Source organism: Chinchilla lanigera, unplaced genomic scaffold (assembly GCF_000276665.1).
Source record: "Chinchilla lanigera isolate Chin_1 unplaced genomic scaffold, ChiLan1.0 scaffold00004, whole genome shotgun sequence".
Classification (NCBI taxonomy): Eukaryota; Metazoa; Chordata; class Mammalia; order Rodentia; family Chinchillidae; genus Chinchilla; species Chinchilla lanigera.
The window spans coordinates 43,091,631-43,116,755 of NW_004955405.1; the positions used below are offsets into that span (position 1 = coordinate 43,091,631).

At 59.3% G+C, this 25,125-nt stretch overlaps 1 protein-coding gene across 2 annotated transcripts; it reads left to right on the forward strand.

Annotated features, from left to right (window-relative positions):
- The first annotated feature begins 1 nt into the window (after position 1).
- On the forward strand, positions 2-23,386 carry Tom1 (target of myb1 membrane trafficking protein). Of its 2 annotated transcripts, XM_005374661.2 has the most exons (15): positions 3-154; positions 8,381-8,465; positions 9,387-9,465; positions 9,889-10,038; positions 10,287-10,421; positions 10,508-10,654; positions 12,768-12,884; positions 17,689-17,822; positions 18,111-18,144; positions 18,351-18,444; positions 19,191-19,311; positions 21,249-21,324; positions 22,201-22,260; positions 22,791-22,833; positions 22,907-23,386. In XM_005374661.2, exons 1-15 carry the CDS (start codon positions 103-105, stop codon positions 23,050-23,052), a joined length of 1,473 nt encoding a protein of 490 aa, XP_005374718.1. In that variant the 5' UTR covers positions 3-102; the 3' UTR covers positions 23,053-23,386. The 2 variants fall into 2 exon arrangements, with proteins under 2 accessions (XP_013374699.1, XP_005374718.1); XM_013519245.1 differs by lacking the exon at positions 21,249-21,324 and having other exon boundaries at positions 2-154.
- The last annotated feature ends 1,739 nt before the right edge of the window (positions 23,387-25,125 follow it).

The following is a 25,125-nucleotide window of genomic DNA, read 5'->3' on the forward strand; positions in this document are numbered from 1 at the left end:
CTCGGCCCCGCCTCCGGCCGCCGGCGCGTCACGTGACGGATCGGCTGCGCCGGCGGTTGCTGTCAGCTGATTGCCCTGCTGGTAGCAGCGCCAGCCGCGGTCATGGACTTTCTCCTGGGAAACCCGTTCAGCTCTCCGGTGGGACAGCGCATCGGTGAGTCTCTGGAGCCCCACGCAGCCTCGGCCTCTGGTGCCTCCGGGAAGCGGCCCCCTCAGGAGGCGAGGAGGACGCTGAGGGTGGTGTCTCTCCGGCCCGCCCACTTTTGATGGGCAAGAGAGCGGTCCCGTAGGAAGCCTTTGCTGGTGATGGATGCTTGAGGGAGCCAATCGGCGTGGGTGAGGGCGGGCCCGGGTATGGTGGTCTGCCAATGCGCACGCAGCGGGGGGTCCCAAGTGGAAGGAGAAAGTTTGCGGGGTTAAAGGGACCGCGGTGCACCCCTCCGGTCTCGCGCGCCGGGGTCACTGAGAGCTCGAAGGAAGGTCGCATGTGCCGAGGCTGAGAGACCGGCCTGCTTGGAGAGACCGGGCGGGGCTGTGAACTCCATCCCACCGGGAATCGGGGCCCCGGGGCGTTCCTGCTCGCCCGAGCTGCCACCGGTCCGTCGCGCTTGCCCCAGGTGTCGGTGGCTGTCGTGAGCCCGTCGTCGGCCTTCAGCTGGGGAGGCGGGGGAGCTGGGGGACACACAGAGTCAGGCTGAACCCCCATACACATCCACCCAGAGAGTCACCGTGCAGGGGACGCGGAGCACACGCACGTGTGGCCCGAACCCCTGTCCCCGCGCACCCCGGAGCACGGCAGGGCTGGAAAAAGGTGACCTCACTGAGGCTTCCTGCTTCGGAATAAGTGAACGGGTCAGCCCTCGAGTGAGCCGCCTCTGCCCGCGGCTTTCCGGACCGGCTTAGCTGGCCCCGGGCCTCAGCTAGGAAAGAGCTGCGTTTCGCCGGGGTATAGCTCGGGGGCCCAGGCCGGCCCCGCCAGTGGGTCATGAGTTCCATTCCCGGTACCAAAAAAGGACTGCGTTTCTTCTTACCTTGGTGGATTGCTTTTCATGAGTAAGAAGACTTCCAAGAGAATGCCCCGCATCCGATACCTCAGGGGACGGGCCAAGGACTGCTGCTTGGAGGAGCGCGCCCTGGGGACCCGCCACCCCCGAGCTGCACACCCAGCCTCTGCGGGGCTCATTGAGGTGCCATGGCAGCGCCACAGCCCACGGATCCCTAGAATTGCTAACAAGCCCCGAGGGCTTGCTGGGCCTGGCCCATCCATCTGGAGGAGGGGGAGGCCCACCTCCCCCGGGGCCCAGGGCCGCGCACAGGCAGCCTCGAGCCACCCAAGGCTGCTGAGAGTTGAACCAAAGCTGAAGCTGCTCTCCAGCAGGGCCTTGTGAAGACCTGTTGTACTCACTGACACGGTGCTGAGTTCTGTGGCACATAGGGCCAGGACTGCTCATTGCTTGAGACTGTTTTGTGTTTTGAGATGAAGCCTCAGCTTCTCTGTGATGCCCAGGCTGGTCTGGAACTCCTGGCCTCAGGCGGTCCACCGCCTCAGCCTCCCCGCAGCAGGAACTCCTGTGCACAGCACCCCACTGTGTGGTGGCTGGTGACTGCGGGCCAGCTGCTCGGGTCTTTGTGCCAGACCCCTCTCTGCTGCAAGAGTGAGACAGTCCAGCCTGTGTTGAGGGCAGAGCCTCAGAGGACTGTGTGCCTGCAGGAATCGGTTCTGTGGCGCTGATCCACAGAGTCACTTGACCCGCAGGCTGTCGTCCAGCCTCGTACACAGCCGATCCTTCGGGTCACACTGCTGGAATGCCTGCTCCTGTGTGCCCTGCAGAGCTGCTTCTGATGTCAGAGCATGGGCATCATTGCCTCCTCCTAGAGGCCGGCCTGACGCCTGAGCTCCCCAATTGAGGGCAGCTCTTAGCATGAAGCCAGCTTGTCCCCAAGGGTGACGGGAAACCTCATGGCTGCCGTCTTTGCACCAATACCCTGCGACCTGTTCGCACTTGTACACCTCTCTGCCCTCACGTAGACTGCGCTCTTCTTTACTTTTCTCAGTACTAGGGATTGAACCAAGGGTCTTTACACTACATCCCCAGCACTTTTTAAACTTTTTATTCTGAGACAGTATTTTGCTAGGTGACCCAGGCTGGGCTTAAACTTGGGGTTCTCCTGCCTCAGCCTCCCTGAGCGCTGGGACAACAGAGCCTACCATGGGTGGGCTAGACTGCACTTCTTGAGAGCAGGACTGTCTCACCTAGCTGCCCAGCACCTAGCATAGTATTAGTACCCAGCAGGAAAGAGGAAAGGAGAAAGTAACATTTTGGTGGGCAAATCCCCTGTGCCAACCGTGGTGCTAGAGTCCTGGGCATAAGTCTTTGTGACCCTGTGAGGTTTCCTGTGTTTTCCATTTCACCAGAAATTGGCCTGAGGGCAGCTCTACAGTCGAGGGTTTCACAGCCAGCCCGGGTCAGAGTCCAGACTCCGTCTCCGTCTTCTCTCACTTCTCACCACAGTCCTCAGGCTGCACTGTCCTCCAGCCTCCCAGTGGGCCTTGTCATCTACCCACAGGTCAGAACATGCTCCCGAGGTTTGCACCACCCCCAGATCCAGGTCCCTCACAAGAGAGTATCTCAGGCCAAGAGGATCCCAGAGCTCCTGTCCTAGGTGCTGCTGACACAGCCATGTTTCGAGGATTTCAAGCCTTTCCAAGGACTTTCTGCATCCACGTCACACTGGCTGTGTTCACAGACAGATGTCAGATGTCAGAGAACCCCAGCGTCCATTTCTATTCTCCGCCCCCCTGCCCCTCGCACTTGGAGTCTGACTCCCAGCTGGCTATGAATCAAACTGCAAGCCCAGACTGAAGGTGGGAAGTCTAGGGGAGCAGGGGACCAGCCTGGGGTCGTGGACACTGGGTGAGGAGAGAGGCTCAGAGCTTGGGAAAGGAGACGGTGGAGAGAGCTGTCCTTGGGTCCCCAGAGGCCTCACCAGGGAGCTACAGGAAGGAAGTGAGGAAATGAGGGGCCACTGGAAACCAGGTGAACAGCCAGGGTGCTGCGGATGGCAGGCTGGGGGCCCAGAGAGCTGGGCTGGCATTTGTTCTGCTCCTGACTGTGCCCCGTGCACTGCCCATCACCCATCTCCGCCCATGACGCAGGATCCCTCACTCACCCCCTACCAAGGAGGGGTACAGGCAGGGTTGGTGCAGGCAGGAAGACAGAAGCTGAGACGCCGAGGCTGTGGAGAGGCAAGAAAACTGATTGCCAGGCCAAGGGGCAGGGAGACTTCAGGGATAGGAGAGATGGTGTAAATAGCCAGCCCTGGAGCCGCTCAAAGCAGCAGGCTGCCTTGTTGGGTAGTGAGCTGCTGTCACTAGAGGCTGCCGAGGACCTGATAGCTGCCAGAGCAAACCAGACCAGGGTCCTCAGCTCTTCCCATAAGGGCCGTGGAGTGAGTTTGCGGAGGTCTCTGTCACAACCACCCGGCACAGTTGTCATTGCGTAAGCGCTGCCTTCATAGGCGCAATGCACGATAATAAGGCTGCCCCTGGAAGGTCATGTCCTTTTCACACACTACGAGACATGTTATCCTTCGGCGTTTGTTCCTGTCACTTAAAAGTGTAAAGACCTTCTGTAGCTCTCAGATCACAGAAACAGACTCTGTGTCTCATGGGTTCACAGGTGGCTGACCTTTGGGTCACACCAGCTGGCCTGAGGCAGAAGTGGGGAAGGCTGTGTTCCTTAAAGTGGGCTCCAGAGCACCCATGCCAGGGATGCTGGAGGGTGACTGGCCTTGGCTCCAAGCCAGATTGCTTCCCTGGCCGCAGTGTGCCTGGGAAGCCTGCAGGCGTGAAGCGTCAGTGTGCTGGTCCATGGTGCAGGAGCCAGGCACAGCCCAGGTCTCTGGCCTGAGAATGACTGACTGCCTCTAGCAGGGCTTTGCAGTGGCTGTGTGCAGGTGGCAAGGCCCAGGCAAGCTTCAGAAGATGAATGGCCTCAGCAGCTCTGTGGCCTGGAGCAGGGTACTTGACCTGTGTCCAGCTTCCTGCCTGTGCAGTGAGTCTAGCACGAGGCCTGTTGCGTGGGCTCTGTGTCTGCCCCTGTGGAGCACCTGGCCAGGCTTGCTAGGTAGGAGGCAGATTTCCCCCGTGGTCAGCATTCCTGGCAAGGCTGAAGTGCTGGCCCAAGCCCTGAGTTTGTGTTGTTTCTATGGCTGACGTCGAGGCGGGCTGGCCTTTCAGATTCACAGACAGCTCAGGTTCCAAGTGTGAGCAGGAGCCGGTGCGCACCTGTGACCCAAGGCCGTGGCCTCACTCTGGGTAGAATGGTAAATAGGTTTTGTTCCCGCACTGAGCTTAGGGAAGTAAGAGTAAAGTTCCACTCTTATGGTCTCAGAGGAAAACAAAAACCCTTATGTGTTCTCATTAGCTTCGGGCCCTCATCTGGAGAGAAACTGGGAGATTCAGGGCAAGTTGATTCTCTGTTTGTCCAGGAATTCTGGACCTAAACCCCCACTGTCCAGACACCAGTCACTTGGCACCAAGCTTAGGTTTGTGTCCACTGTGGGTCACCTTGATGTCTGTTGTTCTTAGGTGGCTTAGCTATATTAATTTGACCTCATTCCATGTCATTACAGCCTTGAAATCCTGGCTTAGATGAGCTAAGTCGTGGTTTTTTCTGTCCTGCATTAAAATGAACACCTCTTTCTACATGCCTCTATGACTGTCAGGAGCCCTGCACCCCACCCCAGGGAGCACACTTCAGTGGTTCTTGGCTCTCTGCAGCTGAGCAGGGCAGAATTTCACCTCTGTCCAGGAACCTGGCCTCAGGTGCCAGCCCCACCCTGGACAAGGGACTTGGGACATGGGATCATGGCAGCAAGCAGATGGAGCCCTGGCAAGTGCTATGGGCTGCTGCTCAAAGATGAGGAGAGGATGTGGGCAAAGTAGGGAGAGGCCAGCCAGACCATGGGGCCTGGCACAGAATTTAGGGGCAGCCAGGGGGTAGCCGGTACACTCAGCTCGTTGTGGTAAGTGCAGTAGAACGAACCACTGTGCTGGTTAATTATGTGTCAACTTGGCTAGGCCGCCATGCCCTAATATTTGGTAAAACATTCTAGATGATTTGCGGAGGTGTAGTCTAGATGAGACCAACAAGCCAGGCGTGGTGGCGCACACCTGTAATCCCAGCACTTGGGAGGCTGAGGCAGAAGGATCATCATGAGTTTGAGGCCGGCCTGGGTTACATAGTGAATTCAAAGCCATCCTGAACTACATAGTGTGACCCTGTCTCAAGAAAACAAAAAATAAGAAATAAAAACAAATACTGAGACGCTGTCTCAAAAACAAAAAAATACAAAACCAAAAAAGAAGAGATTACAGGAATGGTCACATGGCAGGAAAATGAGGGTTCCCATACAGCAGCTGGTGCCAGAGGGGAAAGCACTGCACTTAAAAATGCTGTGAGGCATGTTCTGTTGTCAGTGTGGCCTCAGCCTTCATGTAGTCAGTCAGCAAACAGGTTCTTCAGGTTGAACACGGCCTGTCCGGTCTGGCTTCTCTGCTCCCTCTGCCCAAGCAGGATGGGGACAGGGAGGTTGGTGGAGCTTGAGGCGTTGGCCCAGCCCTCTCTGTCACGCACAGGGGAGGCATGACAGTGTGCTGGGAGTTGGCCCTGCCGACTCACTTCCTCCTCTGTCAGCCGCACCACCGCCCATGGACTCAGCACCTGCTTGGCTGCGGCTTTGGAGGGCTCGGTGGTGTCCTGCAGGTCTGGGCGAGTGTCAGGCCCTCTGAGAGGCACCATGAGGTGGTTCCCACCGTGGATCAGGACCACACCTCCCTGGGTTCTCATCGTTTCTCTGCAGCTCACAAACTGCACCTTGGTTTCTCTTCCCTCTGTGAGGGTGAGGAAGGTCGCTGCGGGTGGGAAGTGCCTCAGTCCTGCCTGGGTGCAGGAAGGAGTGAGACCCTGCGGGGGCGCAGGGCGGTGCAGTTTATCGCTGAGAAGCATGCTGGCTGCATCTGTGCTGGAGATAAGTGAGGAGGTGACGGCCCAAGTCCACAGTGCCACCCACAGCTCCACAGAGGACAGTGGCTGGGAGGGCACCATCACCTGGTTTCCCGGCCCTGGCCCAGGGTGACCAGGCAGGACGGGTGCCCCGTGGCTGTGGTGTCCGTGGGTTGTCAGCCACACCCCACTGTCCCTGCCTGTCGTGCTGTGCAGGCCCAGGTGGAGAACTCACTGCAGACCCAGAGACAGACGCCAGATGAGGACAGGTAACGAGCGTAGAGGCCGATGCCCTGGGCCTGGCCTGGCGGTGGCCTCGGCCTCATCCCCCTGCCACGCAGATGCCCCCATGCCCTCTGGGCAGGACAGGGCTGTGCCAGGCCAGCAGTAGCACTCACAAAGACAGGTCTGGGGCCTGGCCCCTGGTTCCTGAAGGCTGGGCTCAGGAACCTGTGGACTCAGAGTTTGCACTCCCCTTCTCAGCACAGCCTGCAGGGTGACTGCCCATGACAGCTGCTCGATCGCTGGGGCTGGGGTCCACACCTGTCCCCTCCACTCGGCTTCCTGTGGCCTGTGCCTGAGCTGTTGGATGGGCTCATCCGTCCTGCCTTGGCCTTAGCACACGCAGCTCTCCAGCCTGACTCATGCCCCTCCTCTCCCCGCCTGCATGGCTTCTCCCCTACCCCCGGTGACCACAGTCCTGTCCACAACCCTGGAGCAGAGGTGCTGGGCCTTCCTTCTCAGGCTGCTGTGGTGTCACGAGGGGCTCCAGCCGGAGTCTGGGTCTGGAAGGGCACTAGGACAGCAGCACCGAAAGCAGCAGAGGCCATGGCTCCTCTCATCTTTTCAGGCTGCTGGCCTCCCCATGCCTCGGTTTCCTCTTCAGCTAAGTGAGGTCCAACAGTGGACCAACAGTAGGGGAGGGGTACGATCTTGTTCTCTCTGTTTTACTAATGGTGCAGGAGATTACATAGTGCCTGACTTGGGAGGTTGCAGTGCTCTGGAAGGGCTGAGGTCGTGGGGCACAGTGGGACACAGCCATCTGATCTCTGACGTTACCCTGGGAAGCATGGAGAATGGGTGAGCAGGGGCAGGCAGGAGATCTAAGAGAGGTGACAGACACTGGGGGCACCTGAGGCATCAGACCTGGGCCCCTTGGGACAGCTCCGGGCCTGCTGGCCCAGTGGTGGAGGACCAGGTTCTGCCCCAAGCCCTGCCTGTGGCTGTGAGTGTGTGAAGGCTCACAGATGGCATGGGAGAGCTGTGGTACTGCCCTGCTTGTTCCAGACACCTAGCCGGCGCTGAGGTACAGAGCAGCACCCTGCCTCGGCCGGCTCCCCGGTCCTGGACAGACCTGGGCTGGCACCCAGGGGCTGCCTCCCTGTGGGGACGAAAGCCTCCCTTGCAGGGTGAGTGAGCGCCTCGCCTCTGGAGCTGCAGTCCAGGAGTGTGAGGCTGGGGGACCTCGTGCGTGGCTGTCGCCCACAGGGTGCAGGGAAGGGCTGTCTAAGCCCTGGGCCGAGCCTGCTGTGGAAATCAGGCAGGGTGACATGCAAGCCAGGAGGTGATGCGCGTGCTCCAGGTGTTGGCAAGGGTCCTTGTGCTCGTCACTCCAGCATCCAGGGACCCCTTGGACTGGTGACCAGCAGGACCCAGCCATGAGCATGCCCCTAGCAGGCGGCCCCTCCTGGGTCTGGCTGCCCCAGCATGAGCAGGTCTGCACCACACTAGTGTCCTCTGTGCCTCAGACTTGGACCTTAAAGCCGTCCGATTCAGAGAGACCCCAGCACTTCTTGGGCACCCATTCTGCGCAGAGCAGGGCTGTTCTGGCCTCTGAACCATCACAGCGCTGGGGGTGGAAACCATATTAGAAAGCAGCAAAGAAGGGAGCTTTTTCTCTCAGGCCAAGGATGTCCCTGAGTGTCCACAGGGGCTGGTTACCGTGGGGTTCCCGGGAAGTGAGTTTGGGGTGGGAGAAGTGAACATGGAATGATTTGCGGGCAGAAGGGCTCATCTCTCCACGAGTGACGCCATATGGGGGCCCTGAGCTGTCCCCTGTCAGACCGCAGAGGACTTCCAGTCCTCTCTGGAAGCAGCAGCCACTCTGCTTCCAGTGGCTGCTGCAAGAATCCAGCGACAGGGCCAGGGACATAGCTCAGCGGCACAGCACCTGCCTGGCAAGCTCGAGGTCCTAAGTTTGATTCCCGGTACCCCCCAAAAAAGAGAATCAGGTGACAGATGGGAGCCTGCATGTATAACTGGCCGTGTCTGGTGCCCAAAGAGAGGCTGTCTCCTGCCACCTCTGGGTCTTTCTGCCCACCACCACTGGTGTGAGTCTGCCCCCTCCCTTGCTGACTGAAGGCCTCTTCTAGAGAAAGCTACCGATGGCTCCCTGCAGAGCGAGGACTGGGCCCTCAACATGGAGATCTGCGACATCATCAACGAGACGGAGGAGGGGTGAGGGCTGCTGAGGGGAGGGGGCCCTGGGATCCCCGAGCCCATAGAGGCAGGAACATGTCACTGGAGATGTGGACTGTGGTCCAGGCTAGCCCTATCCCTAGGTAGAAAGAGGCCCGGGGTCAGAAAGCTCAGTCACAGCAGGCATACAGCTGGTCCCTAGCCTGGGTGCTACCACCCAGCACAGCCTCTGCCCAGCAGCCTCCAGCCGAGGCCAGCTGTGATGGGGACGTGCGTCCTCAGATGGAGCAGGCAGGGCAGTGAGGCAAAGAGGACCGAAGCAGATGGGGTGGCTGTGGTTTCTCGTTGGTGCTGTGGGGCCCTGCTGAGGTATGGGGCACTGGGGCACTGGACCTAGCTCCTTCAGAGCAACCAGGTACCCAAGATGAGCAGAGAGGTGGTGTGGGCCGCAGTCCTCCCAGGAGCCCCAGCAAGGGCAGGGCAGGCAGGGAGGCTCAGGCTGGTGTCACGCTGCAGGACACCTCAGAGACAGTACCCAGGAAGCTTTATGGAGAGGGTTCCAGGTGGGCGCCCGCCCACCACCCCGTGCCACCCTGGCTTCCAGCGTGGTGCCCACACACAGTGTGTTGTGAGGCTCAAGGGAAGCACAGTGGGAGGCCAGCAGAGGAGCAGGTGTCTAGAACTCCATGCCTGCAGCCTGCACTCCCTGCCTTGGCTTGCAGAAGTAGTGCTGGGGCGGGGGGTACCAACCCTGGCTTCTGCTCTCCGAGTACAGGTCAGAGGAAGACTGGGACCCCATGCTCACTACCTGGCAGGGCAACAGTGCAGGCAGATGGGCCACCACAAGCCCATGCCCCCGCCACCCATGCCTCCTGAGCTAGGCCCCTGGCCTCTGGTGCCGCAGAGGAGGGCCCTTGTGCCTCTGGGCCTTGCCTACCCTTCCTGTCCTGCATTTGCCAGCCCCAAGGATGCCTTCCGAGCCTTGAAGAAGAGAATGACAGGGAACAAGAACTTCCATGAGGTGATGCTGGCTCTGACGGTGAGTGCCCGTTGTCTGTCTGTCTCCCCTGCACCAGCAGGAAGTCCACCTACACTGCTGCTGGACAGGGTGGCAAGAGAGGTCCTCCCTGCCCCCGTGTGGGAACAGACACAAGGGCAGGGCCCAGAGGCAAAAACTTAAGAGACCGGGCGTGGGGTAAGTGGGCACTGCCACGTGAAAGTGAGTGTGAGGCTAGCGGTGGGCACCTGCCCCAGCCTCCTCGCAGCAGCAGCAGCATCCAGTGGGTCCTGCAGGGCACCTGTTGCCAGCCTTGGGGAGGTCTGGCCCTGCTCTGCACCCCAGGGCACCCTCTAGGCAGTGCTCTGCTGGGACACCATGCTAGGTACAGTGGGCAGCATGGCTCCCTGTCGCTCCTCAGTGAGCGGGAGGAGCCCTGACGGGGCTGCGGTGTTGGCGCCCCAGGTCCTGGAAACCTGTGTCAAGAACTGTGGGCACCGCTTCCACGTGCTGGTGGCCAGCCAGGACTTCGTGGAAGGTGTGCTGGTGCGCACCATCCTGCCCAAGAACAACCCACCCACCATCGTGCACGACAAGGTGCTGAGCCTCATCCAGGTGCGTCCCAGGCAGGGCAAGGAGGGCAGGCGCCACTGTATCCACCTGGCAAATCCCCGTTCTGGGCCCTAGTGGTCTCTGCCTGAACAGTCTGCAGGGTAATCCGTTGCCATGAGCTTGGTGTGTTGGATGTGCACGGAGGGGCGGCTGGCTGGCTGGCTGGGGGAGGACATCTGTCCGGTGCTGGGGGCAGGTGTCCTGGAAGAAGTGCGCAGTGGTTACTGGACGTGTCCCTTGTCCCCTCTCAGTCCTGGGCTGACGCGTTCCGCAGCTCACCTGACCTGACAGGCGTGGTGGCCGTCTACGAGGACCTGCGGAGGAAGGGCCTGGAGTTCCCCATGACAGACCTGGACATGCTGTCGCCTATCCACACACCCCAGAGGGTGAGCGGTCCCGGTGTGGGGACAGGCAGGATGGGGGTCCCAGGGTGCTGGCATGTGGGCCCCACTGACCCGGCTCCTGCCCCCAGACTGTGTTCACTTCAGAGACCCCACCAGGACAGAACTCTCTGGGCTCCAAAGCCAGACAGCAAGGAGACCTGAGCCAGTACCTGGCTCCCGTGCCTGCCCCTGCCACGCTGCCCGGCGACACGCCCATCACGCCAACCCCTGAGCAGGTAAAGGGACAAGCCCACAGGGACGCCAGGCCAGGGCAGGTCAGGGAGAGCCCCATGGCCTCCGGGTAGGTTATTTGTCCTGTGAGGTGAGGCCCAGAAAAGTGGAGGCACACAGCTCACCAGAGACAGCCAGGGTCTGAGTACAAGTCTAATTCCTGGCAGGCGCATCCTAAACCCGGCTGTCTCCCACAGTGCCTGCAAAAGCCCTAGGGCTGCGGCAGTTCCCCTGACCCATGTGTGCCCACTCACGGAGGTCTGGTCTGAGCCCAGGCTCTGGTCACAACGGCTTTAGAATAACTGAACAAAACGTGAAAGCTGACCTTGCATTGCACCATGGCGCCTCCTACGAAGCCTCAGGGGAAAGCTTTGCAGCTGAGGGCCTGTGCACTCTGGCTACCTGTGTCTCCGTTTCTACTGCCCTCCTTGGCCATGAGCTGCTGAAGCTACCCTGCCTGCAGAAGTCCTCACTAGCAGGGTCTGGTTGCTCCAGGTGCCATGTTGGGCTACGGGCGAGGCCTGGTGCTGCAGTGGGTTTCACAGACTCAGGCCCCTGTCAGTGAGTTCGAAGGTAGCTGCTGGGTGTGCTGGGGATGAAGACCCAGCCGGAGAGGAGAGAACAGGCCTGGCCTTCCCTCAGGTGTCCCCACTGGGCGCTTGTGTGTGTCACCTGACCTCACATCCTCTGGAAGGGAAACGTATGTAATTTGCTACAGTAACAGGTTACAGAGGCACCTCCCAGAGTTACAGATACTACTAGAGAAGTTTTGCTAACTAGACAAAATGATTAAAGGTGTTGAAAAGTCACAAAATCAGGTGGGCAAGTGGTGCATACCTGTGATCCCAGGTACAGGGGCTGGAGGCTGAGGCAGAGGATCACAAGTTCAAGGCCACCCTGGGCAACTTGGCAGAAAAGGGCTGGAAGTGTAGCTCAGTGGTAGAGCGCTTGCCCAGTGTGGGTGAGGCCTGCGTTCCTGCCCAGCACCACAAAAAAGGACAAGGTAGTATAAAGCCTGTTGGTGATACAGAGCGTTGCCTCCCTGGCTATGATTTCACCCGGTTTGCCTGAGACTGACGGCATCTCGTGCTGGAAGCGTCTTGCTAAGAAAACGGAGTGCATGCTGCCCCAAGCTGCAGTCTTCTGTCTCCTGACATGTGCAGGGCGGTCAGGTGCTCTAAGACATAACTCCAGGCCCCTCTGTGGCTAAGCATCTGGCTTGACGGTGTCAGGCTGGTGGTCAGGAGCTTCTTGACCCCTCATGCAAGGTGGCCATTAAGAAGCCACATCACCAAGCACCCTGTGGGTACAAGTGTCTGGGCAGGAGTGGATTTCTTCCTGGTCTCTGTGCCCGTCTGTTTGCCTGTGAGCACTGGGGTAATGAGACCTACCCTGACAACCGTTAAGTAGCAGTCTGTTTTAAGTGCTTGACACGTACGAAGTACTCGTAACCAGTCACGCTCAGGGCTGTACGTGGTGCAGTCACACAGCACAGAATGCCAGCATCTCCCAAATGGTCATCCTCTGGCTGCTGGACCCATGACCTCTCCAAGATGTTGGAGGGTTCCTCCACCCAGTGTGTTTGGGACCTGTACCCATGAGGTCCCACACATACTGAGGACCTGCACATCCCTCCTGTCTGAGGTTGCTGTGCCATACCATTGGCAGTGTGGGCACAGGCCCAGGGCCCCTTTGATCCTTGGAACAAGTGCTGCTTCTGAGTCTTGCGCTGACGTGGTGGCCGAGGACTCAGCCTGGGTCAACCCTGTGGCAGTAAAGCACACTGGAAGCCAGACAGAGCCCCAGGCCCTGGGGGAGAGGGCACGGCCCTCCCGGCTTAGGAGGAGAGCACAGCGCCCCAGCCCTCCTGAGTGGAGGCCCATAGCCTCCCCCAGGGCCTCATTAGTGGCACTCAGCCCCAGAGGAGAGGCCACGCCCTTCCAACCATGCCTGTAGCTCTTCCCCTGAGCTCGTTTTCTGCACAGCTCCTTGGTGTTTGGCAGGGCTGGAGATGGCAGGGGTGCGTGGCATGCACCTGTGAGGGGCTGGCGGGGCGGGGAGCTCCCATGGCCGGGGCTCCATCCCTCCATGGCCTCACACCTCTCCACCTGCTTTCAGATCGGGAAGCTTCGAAGTGAGCTGGAGCTGGTGAGCGGGAATGTCCGAGTTATGTCGGAGATGCTGACTGAGCTGGCACCCACCCAGGTGGAGCCTGCCGACCTGGAGCTCCTGCAGGTGAGCAGGTGCCCTCCCCAGGTCTTCCCTGGCTCTCTGGGCTCCACTGGCAGGCTGCAAACGCAGGTCAGCCCTCCCGTTGTTCAGTGCCTCAGTTTCTTTATCTGCAAGGTTGTTCTAGTAGCAACATTGGATACGAGAATCAAAGGGGTTTTTTGGGGGGTGAGGGTGGTTTTGTTTGGCTGGTTTTGGGTTTTTTTGTTGTTGTTGTTGTTTTTGTCTTTTTGAGACAGGGTTTTGCTGTGCAGTTCAGGTTGGCCTTGAGCTCACTTTGTAGCCCAGCCTGGCCTTGCACTCACAACAGTCCTCCTGCCTCAGCCTCCCGAGTGCTGGGATTACAGATGTGCACCACCATGCCTGGCTCAGTTTTATTTTTTTGAGGCAGGGTCTCACTGTGCAGTTCAGGCTGGCCTTGAACTTGCTTATGTAGCCCAGGCTGGCCTCAATAATCCTTCTGCCTCAGCCGCCCAAGTGCTGAGATTACGGGCATGTACCATGATACCTGGCAAAGCCAGTATTTCATGTAAAACTTTGAGTTGGTTCCTGCTGCAGTTGGCTCCTGGGTCATCCATGAAAGGCTGGGGTGATAGGCACAGAGAGAATGGGGGAGCTGTCACTTCTTGTGTGTCATGTGTACCCCACCATCCTGTACCCAGCTAGGAGCCAGTGTAGCAAAAGAGGGCCATGGTTGGGAACCTGCCTGCCCATGGCGATTGGTCTGCATGGGCACCAGGAAGACTGGGAGCTCAAGGCCTGGGAGCCCCTGGAGACCACAGACAGATGGCCGAGTGTGTCAAGCTGGCGCCATATCCTGTCCATGTCCCTGTCTCTGCCTAGGAGCCTTGTGGTCAGCAGGAGAAGCAGGCATGTGAAAGGGGGGGGCCTGAGAAGGCTCCGTGGGGGTCCCTGCCATGTGGTGGCTTCCCCAGCCCAGCCATGGCCTGTGGTGGTGACAGGCAAGCAGTCCAGGGACTCAGAACTGACGGCTCCTGTGCAGGGGCTCTGTCTTGGTTACTTTTCTCTCTCTGCTGAGACAAAATACCTGACACTCAAAATTAAGAAAGAAAGGGTTTATTCAGCTCACAGTTTGTGGAGGTTTCAGTCCATACTCGGCTGGCTCCAAGGCAGGGTGGCATGGTGAGGGGCAATAGTTCAAGGTGGCAGAAGACAGCAAAAGCAATAAGAGCAGAAGGGCGAGGGGTTGGGAACAAGCCTTTTCCTCCCTTATATTGTAAACAGGCTACTCCCCCCCGCCCCCCACCCCCCCGCCCCTGGGCAGGTGTAGCCCTCTCACCATCTCCATTCCCTCCTCTTGCACAGGATGAGGATGTTTACAAAGTGAGGACCCTGGCCCCCTGCTGAGTCGCTTAGTTACACTTCTAAACTTCTCAAGTTGACATAAATATATCAACCTATACAATCCACACTTTGTCAACTTGGCAACCAGACACATTTCTTTTAAGAAATTTCCAAGCCTAATGTGGTGCACGCCTGTAATCCCAGCACTTGGGAGGCTGACACCAGAGGACCGTTGTGAGTTCGAGGCCAGCCTGGACTACATAAGTGAGTTTAAAGCCAGCCTGAACTGCATAGTGAGACACTGTCTCAAAAAGATGAAAAAAAACAGTTGCTTTCCAAATACGAAGACATGCTTATTCTTAACATGTCACACCTTGAACATTATAACACAGGTTTAACAATCCTGAAGAACCAGTATTAAGTCTATCAGTATTATATTGCATTAGAACCATAACATTTTGCTCTTGGCCCCCAAAGACTCATGCACATCCAATTATGCAAATGGCATTTAGTCCATCTGCAAGAGTTGCCAAAGTCCTAACAGTTTCAGCATTGCTGAAAAGTCCAAGTCCCAGGTCTCCTCTGAGATGTAAGGCAAACTCTTAGCTGTGAGCCCCTCTACAAATGGAAAAAAAAGGTTAAACACTTCCAACATTAAATGACACAAGAGAAACATTTTCATTCCAAAAGTTACAAACGGAGCAATACAAAGGGTTGGGACCAAAGTAAGTCCAAAATCCAGCAGGGCAAATATTAAGTCTGGTAGTTTCCGTGTGCACCATCTGAGGCAATCTGTGGCAAACTGTGAGCACCAAAGGGCTTGTGTGGTTCTACCCCTGGGGTACTTCTGGAGGTTGTAGCTCCTATGGCTTTTCTCTTGGGCCTGCTCTGCTCCCTCCTTGCAGCTTTCCTTACATGATCCACGTTCCTGCCTTCTCCAAACTTCTGAGGTCTCCATTGCATCTTCGGCTTCACTGTCACAGCTTCACACATGGCCCTCTGAGGGGCACACTGCCCTTCTGAAAGTGGGGTGGAAGCCTTCTTAACCACACAACTCTTGCATTCTGCATGCACCTAAAAGCAGCACCATGTGGGTGATGCCAAGGTCTGCTACCAGCTGGAGCAGTAACCAGGCTTTCCTTTCTCTTGGCCATAGGGGTTGAGTGCCTGGATCACTGAGCACTCTGAATCCAATTCTGAGGAACAAATTTTCTACGCTGCTGCAGTTCTGAAACATGGTGCTCTGAGGTTTTCTCCTTAAAGCAAAGTCTTTCACTTTTGCAGTTTTGAGGTTGCAGAGGGTGGAGACTTGTTGCTTCTTGTGATGCCTTCAGGCCATCTTTTCTATTCTCCTGTTCCTTCTCAGCAATTAAGATCTCTTCAGCTGTATCTTTGCGGTCCACAGCTTTACTGGAGCTTCCTTTCTGGCCAAACTCACAACAGTTTAAATCATCCAGCTGGGCTCTTTCCTCTTGATTTGCAACATAAATCTGGCTAAAAGCCCACAACAATAGTCATGCCACAGCCTCAACATTCGACTGTTTTGAAATTTCTTCTGCCGGATTAATTAGTCCGCTGCCCTTAATCTTGGTCTCAGGCAAAGTCTCTGGACACAAGCAAAATGCAGACAAACTTTCTGCAGAGCCATAACACACATCAGCTGGAGTCCAGCACCCAACGCAGTCCTTCTTCCCAGCAGGAACCTCCTGAGCCGGGTCTCTACCAGCAGGATTTCTGTAAGCCTTCTGGTCTTCTGAGCTCTGACCAGAGTCTCCCAGACAGAACAGCTGAAGGCGTTCCAGCTCTGCTCTTTCAGGCGACATCTCTGAACCTTTCCAAACTGCTCCCACAAGCCATTCCCAAAGGTTCTTGAACCATATAATCAGATACAGTGAAAACAACAGCCCCACTCCCAGTACCAAATTCTGCCTTGGTTACTGTTCTGTCATTGCTGAGGCAATGTCTCTGGACACAAGCAAAATGCAGACAAACTTTCTGCAGAGCCATAACACACATCAGCTGGAGTCCAGTCCTGTCATTGCTGAGGCAAAATACCCCATTCCCAAAGTTAAGGAAGGAAAGGTTTATTTAGCTCACATTTTGTGGAGGTTTCAGTCCATAATCAGCTGGCTCTAAGGCAGAGTGGCATGTTAAAGGGCAACAATTCAGGGTGGCAAAAGACAGCAAAAGGAACAAGAGCAAAGGGGTAGACCAGGCTTTTTCTCCCTTACATGGTAAGCAGACCACCCCCAGGGTGGGTATAGCTCTCACACCATCTCCACATGTTTATGCAGTGAGACCCCGGCCCCCTGCTGAAATGCATAATTTCTCAAGTTGGCACAATGTATCAACCATTGCAGGCTCTCTGTGCGCTGTCTCTGTGGACATGCTTGTGCTTTAGGGGAAACTGAGGACTGGCCTGGGCCATGTGGGGGTGGGCAGCAGAGCTGGGTTTTGACCTAGAAGTGTCTCCCAGTGCTGCTGTGGTAACTGCAGTGCTGGTGAGGATGCGGGCCCAAGGCCCTGTGGGGGTGGTCATGTGGAAGGAGGCCGGATGTGGCGAGTCACCCAGCACCTGGCAGAGCGAGTCCCAGGTCCTGGAGAGCCAAGGTGGGTGCTGCAGCGGTGCTGTTCTTGGTCCCTGCGGGCGCCAGGCCTCGTGGCAGGTGCCTGAGGAAAGCAGCAGCCATTCAAGTCGACCCGCGAGGCCGCGGTATGCACTCTCCTTCCCAAGCAGGCTCACTTGTGCCACTTAGTGACTCACAGTCAGTCAGCAGCACGGTGACCAAGGCAGGGCAGACCTTAGAACAGAAGGAGGACAGCAGCACAGGACCCGCACGCCCTGCACCCCTGTGGGTTAGTCCAGGGAATAAGATGGCGCCGATGCTGCCGTCCTAGTTTTGAGACACCCCGCTGGGTGAAGGGTACAAGAACTCAGTGCTGTCTTTGCAGCTTTTCTGTAAATCTAAAATTATTTCAGAGTGGACAGTTTACTTAGAAATTCTTCCATGAGCTGGGCCTGGTGCCCACCCCTATAATCCCAACACTCTGGAGGCTGAGGCAAGAGGATCACCGTGAGTTTGAAGCCAGCCTGGGCTACATATCAAGACCCTGTCCAAGGCCGGGCATGGTGGTGCACGCCTGTAATCCCAGCACTCGGGAGGCTGAGGCAGGAGGATCATTGCAAGTTCGAGGCCAGCCTGGGCTACAAACTGAGCTCAAGGCCGGCCTGAACTGCATAATAAGACCCTATCTCAAAAAGACAAACAAACAAATAAATAAATAATTTAGGGTTTGGCCAGTCTGAGCAACACAGCAAGACCCTCTCTCAAAATTAATTTACTAAACTCATGTGAGTGTAGAATGCATAGAGGTGAAATTCAAGTTCATGTAGTAGAATCCCAAGCCCATTCCATGGAAGGTCCATTGAGGGCTGCCCCCACCCCAAGCCAGCCTAGGGTCAGAGTGAGCCCAGGACGGCTGAGTGTCATTTCCTGTCCCATAGGAGCTGCACCGGACGTGCCACGCCATGCAGCAGCGGGTCCTCGAGCTCATCCCCCGCATCTCCAACGAGCAGCTGACAGAGGAGCTACTCGTGGTCAACGATAACCTGAACAACGTGTTCCTGCGCCACGAGCGGTGAGCCCGTCCCTGTGCCCACGGGCCCCGCCCCCCACGCCTCCCTCTCACACCCCAGGCAGGCCACCAGGGACACGCGCCCTCAGCGCCTGCCCAGAGCCAGAGCTGGCCTGGCAGCTGCGCAGGTCCCACAGCACCGCCTCCTGCCTTAGGAGTGAGGGCCACTATCACAGGATGAGGGTGCACGGGTGTGCAGGGGTCCCCCCCGGTGGGGCCCTGTGTGCACGAGACGTGCAGTTTGGAAAGCTCGGCACAGTCTGCCCCTGACAGGCGCCTTCTGTCTTGTAGGTTTGAACGGTTCCGGACAGGCCAGACCAGCAAGGTAAAAGGCACGTGGCTCTGCCTGGCTGTGCTGTGGGGCACAGGGCAGGGATGTCTCCTGACTGCTGTGGCACGGCCCCTGGGGGGAGACGGCACAACCACCAGCGGGTGCCCCAGGCCCTGCCTCTCAGGTGCAGCTGGGCGCCAAGTGGAGGGAGAGAAGCGGCAGGCTGTAAGCAGAAGGGTGACAGCGTCCACCCTTCCCAGGCCCCCGGGGAGGCGGACCCAGCAGCTGACCTGATCAACATGAGTGCTGACCCCACGGCCACCAACAGCCTGGAGTCCCAGCTGGCCGGAATGAGTAAGAATGGAAACCTCACCCCTGGGGCCTGGGCCGAGCCTCGCGCAAGTGGGTGTTGCCGGTGAGCCATGGACCCCAGAGCCCCGTCCTCTGCACATTCCTGGAGACCGCATTCTCCGGGTGTGCCGGGCGGCCAGGCCTGACCTAGGGACTTCGGCTGTGTCCCTTAGCTCCTGCACAGCGGAGGACCTGGCCAGCTAACCCAGGACTGGGCTTAGCCCTGTGCCACCGCCTGGGCCTTTCCCCAGCCCGCCACCCTCCACCAGTGTTAGCAGCTGCCCGTCTCACTGGGACTGGCCGTAAGGTTACCCAAGCCCTAGGACGTTACGCAGGTCCAACTGGGAGTCCCTGCAACCACAGTTCTCCCTTTGGCAGTACTAACTTGTGCTGTGCGACACCCCCAGCCCATTTATTTTGAGACAGGGTTTCACTAAGTTGCTGCGTTGCCCAGGCTCAGTTTGAATTTGTGATCCTCCTGCCTCAGCCTCCCAGAGTACAGGGACTGCAGGCATGCACTGCCACACCCAGCTTGATCTGACTCCTTGACAAGTCTCATCAGATTGCTGTGCTGCTCAGCTGACACCTGTCTGCTGCAGATGCCTCACAGCATGCTCCCACTCCCCTGACTCGGCCCCAGGAGGGTGTCTGTCCCCCTCCTCAGGCAGCTCCTGCCACACCAAGCCCTGGGCCCAGCAGGGGACATGGGGACAGCAGGCAGTCTCTCACTGGCCTTTCTGTCTCTGTAGGTGTGGGCTCCAGCAGCGTGCGGGCTGGGCTGCAGTCCCTGGAGGCGTCAGGACGCCTGGAAGACGAGTTTGACATGTTTGCGCTTACCCGGGGCAGCTCACTGGCCGACCAGCGGAAAGAGTGAGTACCCAACCTGCCTAGTGCCCTGTGGGCAGAGTGCGGATCCCGGGGCAGTCTGTCAGGTCCCCATGCCTGGCTGGGTGTGGCCAAGGGGAAGAAAGGCACATGGCCTCTGCACCAGTCGTATGTGACCCTGGAGCCCGGTGGTCAGGACGGATCACGCCCCCCAGGCAGGCAGCAGGGCATGAGGACTAAGAGCCTGGTCATAGCCCCAGGCAGGTGGCTAGCATCTGGCAGCTTTACGTTGGAGCCAGGGACCGTCCAATTCCAAAACATGGCATCTCCAGGGACCTTGTCCCCACCATGTTGTCCAGCCCGCACCAAGCCCTAGAGCCAGGGGCAGTGCACTGAGAGAGCTGCCCTGCCCACACCTGAAAACCCAAATGCAGCCTCTGATCTGCCAGCCCCCGGGCCTGGTGTGAGCTGCCCTCCTCCCCTGAGCAGTCTGCACTCAGGCCAAGGCTTGGGGACCAGAAACCCCTGTTGCTGTGGAGTTCAGGGTACTGCTGGGGCTGCTATACAGCTGGAAGCTAATGGGTCCTCCAGGACGTGTGGTAGGAGGTGGCCTGTGAAGATGCAGCAGCACTGGCTGCCTGCAGTCTGCGGGGGAGGGTGGTCCTTGCCGTCCTATAGGAGCACTGCACTGGGCACCACGGGGGTCAGAAAGTGGAGGGAGAGGTGCCTGCCCCACAGGGAGCAAAGGGCCAGAGGCCGGAGGGTAGCTGGTGCCCTCCTGAGGCAGCGAGGGAAGGGCTTCCTCTGCAGATTGGCATGTTGGCCACTGGCCTGTCTGCCTACCCTTGACACTGTGCCACCCCTTCTGTCAGGCAGTGCTCCCACCTCAGCCCACTCCGCCGTGGGTCTGACTGAATCCAGGCTGCACTTGCACAGTGTGGCCTAGATGGCCCAGGGTCTCAGCCATGGAGATGGCCTGGCCCAGGGACGACGTAGGGTGAGACAGCAATTCCCGAGACGCAGGTTGTCCTGAGTCAAGGAGCGAAGGTTTTGAGTGGGTCTTGCTGGATCCACATTCCCCAGCCTTTCCCACATGTACCTGGGACAGCCGGATGGCCGCACGCACACTCAACATACAGACCTTCGGGATGGGGCTGTGCTGTTGGCCTTTGGCCTCACTTCCCCCGCCGGCCCTCACCATGCAGGTGGCCCAGCAGCCAGGGTCAGCAGCCCATGCACTGTGCTGGGAGTCAGTGACAGGGATGAGACAGCTATCATGTTCATGGGAGAGCGTGACAGCCCCGCTCCTGCCTGGCTGCCTGGGGACATGCGGTGTCCTCAGGGAGCCCTAGTGACAGCCTGTTGAACCCCAAGGAAGGCATGCGCCGGCCTCCCTCTCCACACCTCTCTGTGGCCATTCAGAGCAAGAACCAGGGCTCTTCCAGCACTGGGCAGGTCCCACTGAAGAGCAGGCAGATACCCAAGCCCCGTGCGGCCCTAAGGGCCTGCACTCCTGGATGGCCTCCTGGTGCCCTGAGTCTGGGCCTCCACCCGCACACACCTCCTTCCCTTCCTACCAGCATCTAAGGCCAGCTGCAACCTCCTGTCTTGCAGCCCTCCCCTGGAGACAGCCCTGCGGAGGGCCAAGGACAGGAGTCCCTCCCCAGATGCAGCTCCAGCAGAGCCACCGTTGTGACATCTTTAGCTCGCAGTGGTGCAGCAAGGGTCCCCAGGACGTCTGCACAAGGGCGGGAATCCTGAGTGCTCTCTGAATCCCTCTGCCTGCCCAGATCTGTCTGGTCACAGCCATTGGCAGTCTTGTGCCTGGTTCTGGCCAAGCCCCCCCAGGTGCTCGTAGCCTTTGCTAGTGTCTGTCCTGCCATCGTGTGCCAGGCCCAGTTCCCCGAGGCCAGAGCTAGCCCGCCCTTCTGTACCTCAGTGCGGGTGCAGCACCTGACGGCTACGTGGCCTCTGTGTTTCAGGGTCAAATATGAAGCTCCCCAGGCAACAGATGGGCTGGCTGGGGCCCTGGACGCCCGGCAGCAAAGCACTGGAGCAGTAAGCAGAGCACCCCACTCCCCCCGGGGCCCCCAAAAGAAGGCAGCACTTGAGTCAGACCTGGGATCCAGCACTCAGCAGAGCACCCAAGGCTCCTCCTGAGCCATGCTGGGGCAGCTCAAAGATCAGGGCACTTCTAGGGCACATAGCATTCCAGTGTGAGCAGGGCAGGGCCAGCTCTCCTGGCTCCCACGCCACCACACAGCAAGGTGCACACAGCTCTACCTAAACGGGCTGTGCATGGGGGTGCGCAGCTCAGGCAGCTGTATGTGAGCACACTCGTACAGCTCCACCTGCGTACACAGGTGCATGTACAGAACTCCACCTGCACATACACGTGCACACAGGGGGCCAGATCCAGGCCACACCTGCTCCCCCAGCTGTGGGGGGCACTGCTTATCTGTGCTGGGGAGTAGGCCCTGCCCTTCCCAGCCCTGGTACATCATGTGGAGAAGGACCACCCCCTGTCTTCCCAGAGGGCTGTGGGTGCCCTCCGCAGCTGGCTCTGCCCTCACATGCATGTGTCAGGCACCAGTGCACAAGCCACAGGAAAGGAGACCCAGGCCTGCCTGGGAGGCAGCCATCCTAGCAGAGGCCACGTCCCCACGGGGAGCCTCACCCACCTGGCCTTCCAGGCTATCTCGTCCTGCTGCCTGGAGTAGACACTCTGAGCCTTGTCTGGAGCACCTTGGCTCCATGGTGACCAGAGGCCCTATCCAGGCTGCAAGGACCCCATCCTGTCTCTGCCTGACCTGTGCACCCACACACACAGCCCAGCCCCACAGTCAGAATGGAGTCAGGTCTGTACCCCAGCAGCGCAGGACCGTCTGCAGGAGGAAGGCCACTGACCTCTCCCCTCACCCCATCTTCCTCCAGATACCTACCACCCAGGCCAGCCTCATGGAGGACATTGAGCAGTGGCTGTCCACGGACGTGGTAAGTCAGGCACACGCCTTGTCTGCATGAGAGTGAGTTGCCGTGAAGACAGGCTGGAGACCGGCAGTGCTCCCAGCCACCTCTGGCCCCACCCGGACTGTCCTGGGCACAGCTGCCCACCACTTAGACGCCATGGCCATCCCAGCCATGGGTCAGAATATAGGCCGCTGCCCCGTGGGGCCCTCTCCTCTCTGGCGAGGGGTTCTGGAGATGGGGCTGCGGGCCAGGCAGCCCCTAGACCCTGCCTCAGGGAAGAGGGCAGGGCAGAGTCAGACGGGGGCTCTCCCCACCCCCGCTGTAGCGTCACAGCTGTGTGTCTGGGTGTCAGCTTGCCTCCATGGGGCCGTGCCCAGTACCCCGCTGAGTGAGGTTCAGCCTCCACGTGGTGAAGGACTATCCGGAGCTCGGGGATACCAGGGGGCATGAGCTCAGAAAGGGGGCCAAGTCGGGCCAGCTGGGGTCAGCCTTGCGTAGTGTCAGCCCCACAAGGCCCGTCGCCCTGACCTGTGACCCTTCCTTCTGCACCCTAGGGGAACGACCCAGAGGAGGCCACAGGGGGCGTCACCAGCGAAGGTACTCACCCAGCCTGCCTGCCCACCCCCTCTTCCCAGCCTTGGCCCCCACCCACCGCCTTCTCTCCCCCCAGAGTTCGACAAGTTCCTGGAAGAACGGGCCAGAGCCGCAGACCGGCTGCCCAGCTTCACCAGCCCCTCGGCCCCCGGCCCCCCTTCAGGCCTGGCACCCAGCAAGAAGGCCCAGGGGAAGGGAGAAGACACGCTGTTTGCCCTGTGAGCTGGCCAGGTTGCTCTGGGCGGCTGTGTGAGGAGTTTGGGGTGGGGCCGGCTCTCCTCCGGGACCCCACTGCTCCCGCCTCCACTGCACCCCAACGGAGACTGCCGAGCACTCCTGGCTGCGGGCAGGCCTGGGTCCCTAGGGCCAGCGTCGAGGTACGAAGCTGCACGTGGAGCCTGCTGCAAGAGGCCTCGGTGATGCCAGGCCGCTCCTGCCACGGCCTCTGCCTTCTCTTAGCGGCTCCATCCGCCCACCAGGCCCTGCTGGCAGTCTCTTGACAGGGACAGGTGCCTTTCCTACCCCCAATAAAGGTAGAAAGCCGTCCCATCCACCAGCGGTGTTTGGGCTGTGGCGTCGTCACAGCAGAGGAAGGGAAGCCGGTGTCCCAGCCTGGTGACGTCGTCCCGTTTCTAGATGAGGGTGTTGCCTCCGGTCTTGGGGTACCAGCTTTCTGGGTCAGCTGTGCCCCAAGCTCTGGAGGCTTAGGCAGGGGGAGGTGAACGGCCTGCAGGCTATGAAGGGGAGGCCTGCCCAGCCCACCAGGAGAGGCCTGGGCTGCAGGCACTTGCGGACTGAGGACGTGGGGCCCCAGCGTGGCCACGTCAGTGGGGGGAGCTGCCCACCCTGCCTCAGGCCCCGCCCTGCCCCTCCCCCCCACATTGCACCTCCCACCAGCTTTTGTTTGACACTGGGAAACAGGCTGGCAGCTGGGCTGGCCACGCCCTGCATCCCGAAGAGCAGGCGTGAGTTCCCTAGAGCTCGGGGGACTGCTGCTCTACCTGGCCAGGTGGGGACGAGAGGAGGTGAGGCTGGGCTCTGGAGGGCCCAGATCGCCCCAGCTGTAATGACTGCGGCTCGGTACTGTGTCCCAGGCTGGTTACCCAAGCTCTGTGTGCCTCAGTTTCCCCGTGTGTGAAGTGGGCCATTTCTGGCCTCACCTTCCCGCATCCTTGTGAGTGAGCAGCCTTCTGCCGGGCCTCCCTCGGGCACCTACTGCCCCAGCACGTCTGTCCCAGCTACCATGAGGTGGCGCCAGCGCGCCGAGGCCGAGGCGAGCGTGTTTCCACGGCTTGCAGCCCTGTTGCCTCCAGGCTCTGCCGTTCCAGCTTCGAGCTGCGGGCATCTCTGAGTCCCGAGCTGGTTAGGGGGTGGGCTCAGTGAGCCGAGGGACGCACGTTCCTCGGGAGAGCACCTGCAGACACAGCTGGATCCTGAGCTGCTCCTCGCCCCTCCAGGCTCCTCCCATCATCGCCCCTGCTTGGCACCCCATGGGGACAGGAAGTGAGGTCCACACCTGCCAATGCCACACGGTAACCCCTGGCCTGGGTGCTGGTGTATGAGGCCCAGATGGGCCTGGCCCACGAGGGAGACTCCCCACTGTGTGTCCTGTAACCCCGGTTTCAACCAGCATCTGGAGAGGTCGGGCTCCGGCCCAGCCTGGGGACGCGGCTTGCGGTCAGCACCCATGCTCTGCCCAGGTTGTGGCTGGGAGAGACAGAAGGTGGGGGAGAGGTCGCCACAGCTGCCACGGCTCGGGGTGATCCGACAGATCTCCCTGCCCCAAGCACCAGAAGAATACATTTACACAGAACATGTGCAAGGACAGGAGCCCCACGGCTCGAGGGTCCACGGCCCTCAGGGCAGCGTCCAGCCGCCGTGAGGCCGTGATGCCCAGTGCACCGGCTGGATACCCACTGTTTCAGGCCACACCCTTTCCCATCCTGAACCTCAGTCTCCTCAGCCCTTCAGCTCTGCTGTCCTGGTCACCCTGTCCTCAACCTCCACACCCTCCTCTCCAGAAAAGAACCAAATGCAGGGAAAGCTCAACCTCTACCAAGACAGAACAGGACTGAGGGGCCGCGGGAGCACTCCGGGCCTTGTAACCCAAAGCTGGGAGCAAATTAGCATCGCCTGTGTTGCAGCATTGGCTAACACTGACACCAGCCCTGCTCCACGCTCCATGGAGGAGAGGCACAAGGCCGAGCCCACGGCTGCAACCAGGCCACTGTAGGGCCAGGCCCCGCACTGCCCCCAGCTGTGCTGAACCGCAGGTCTCAGCACTGCCCTTGGCCA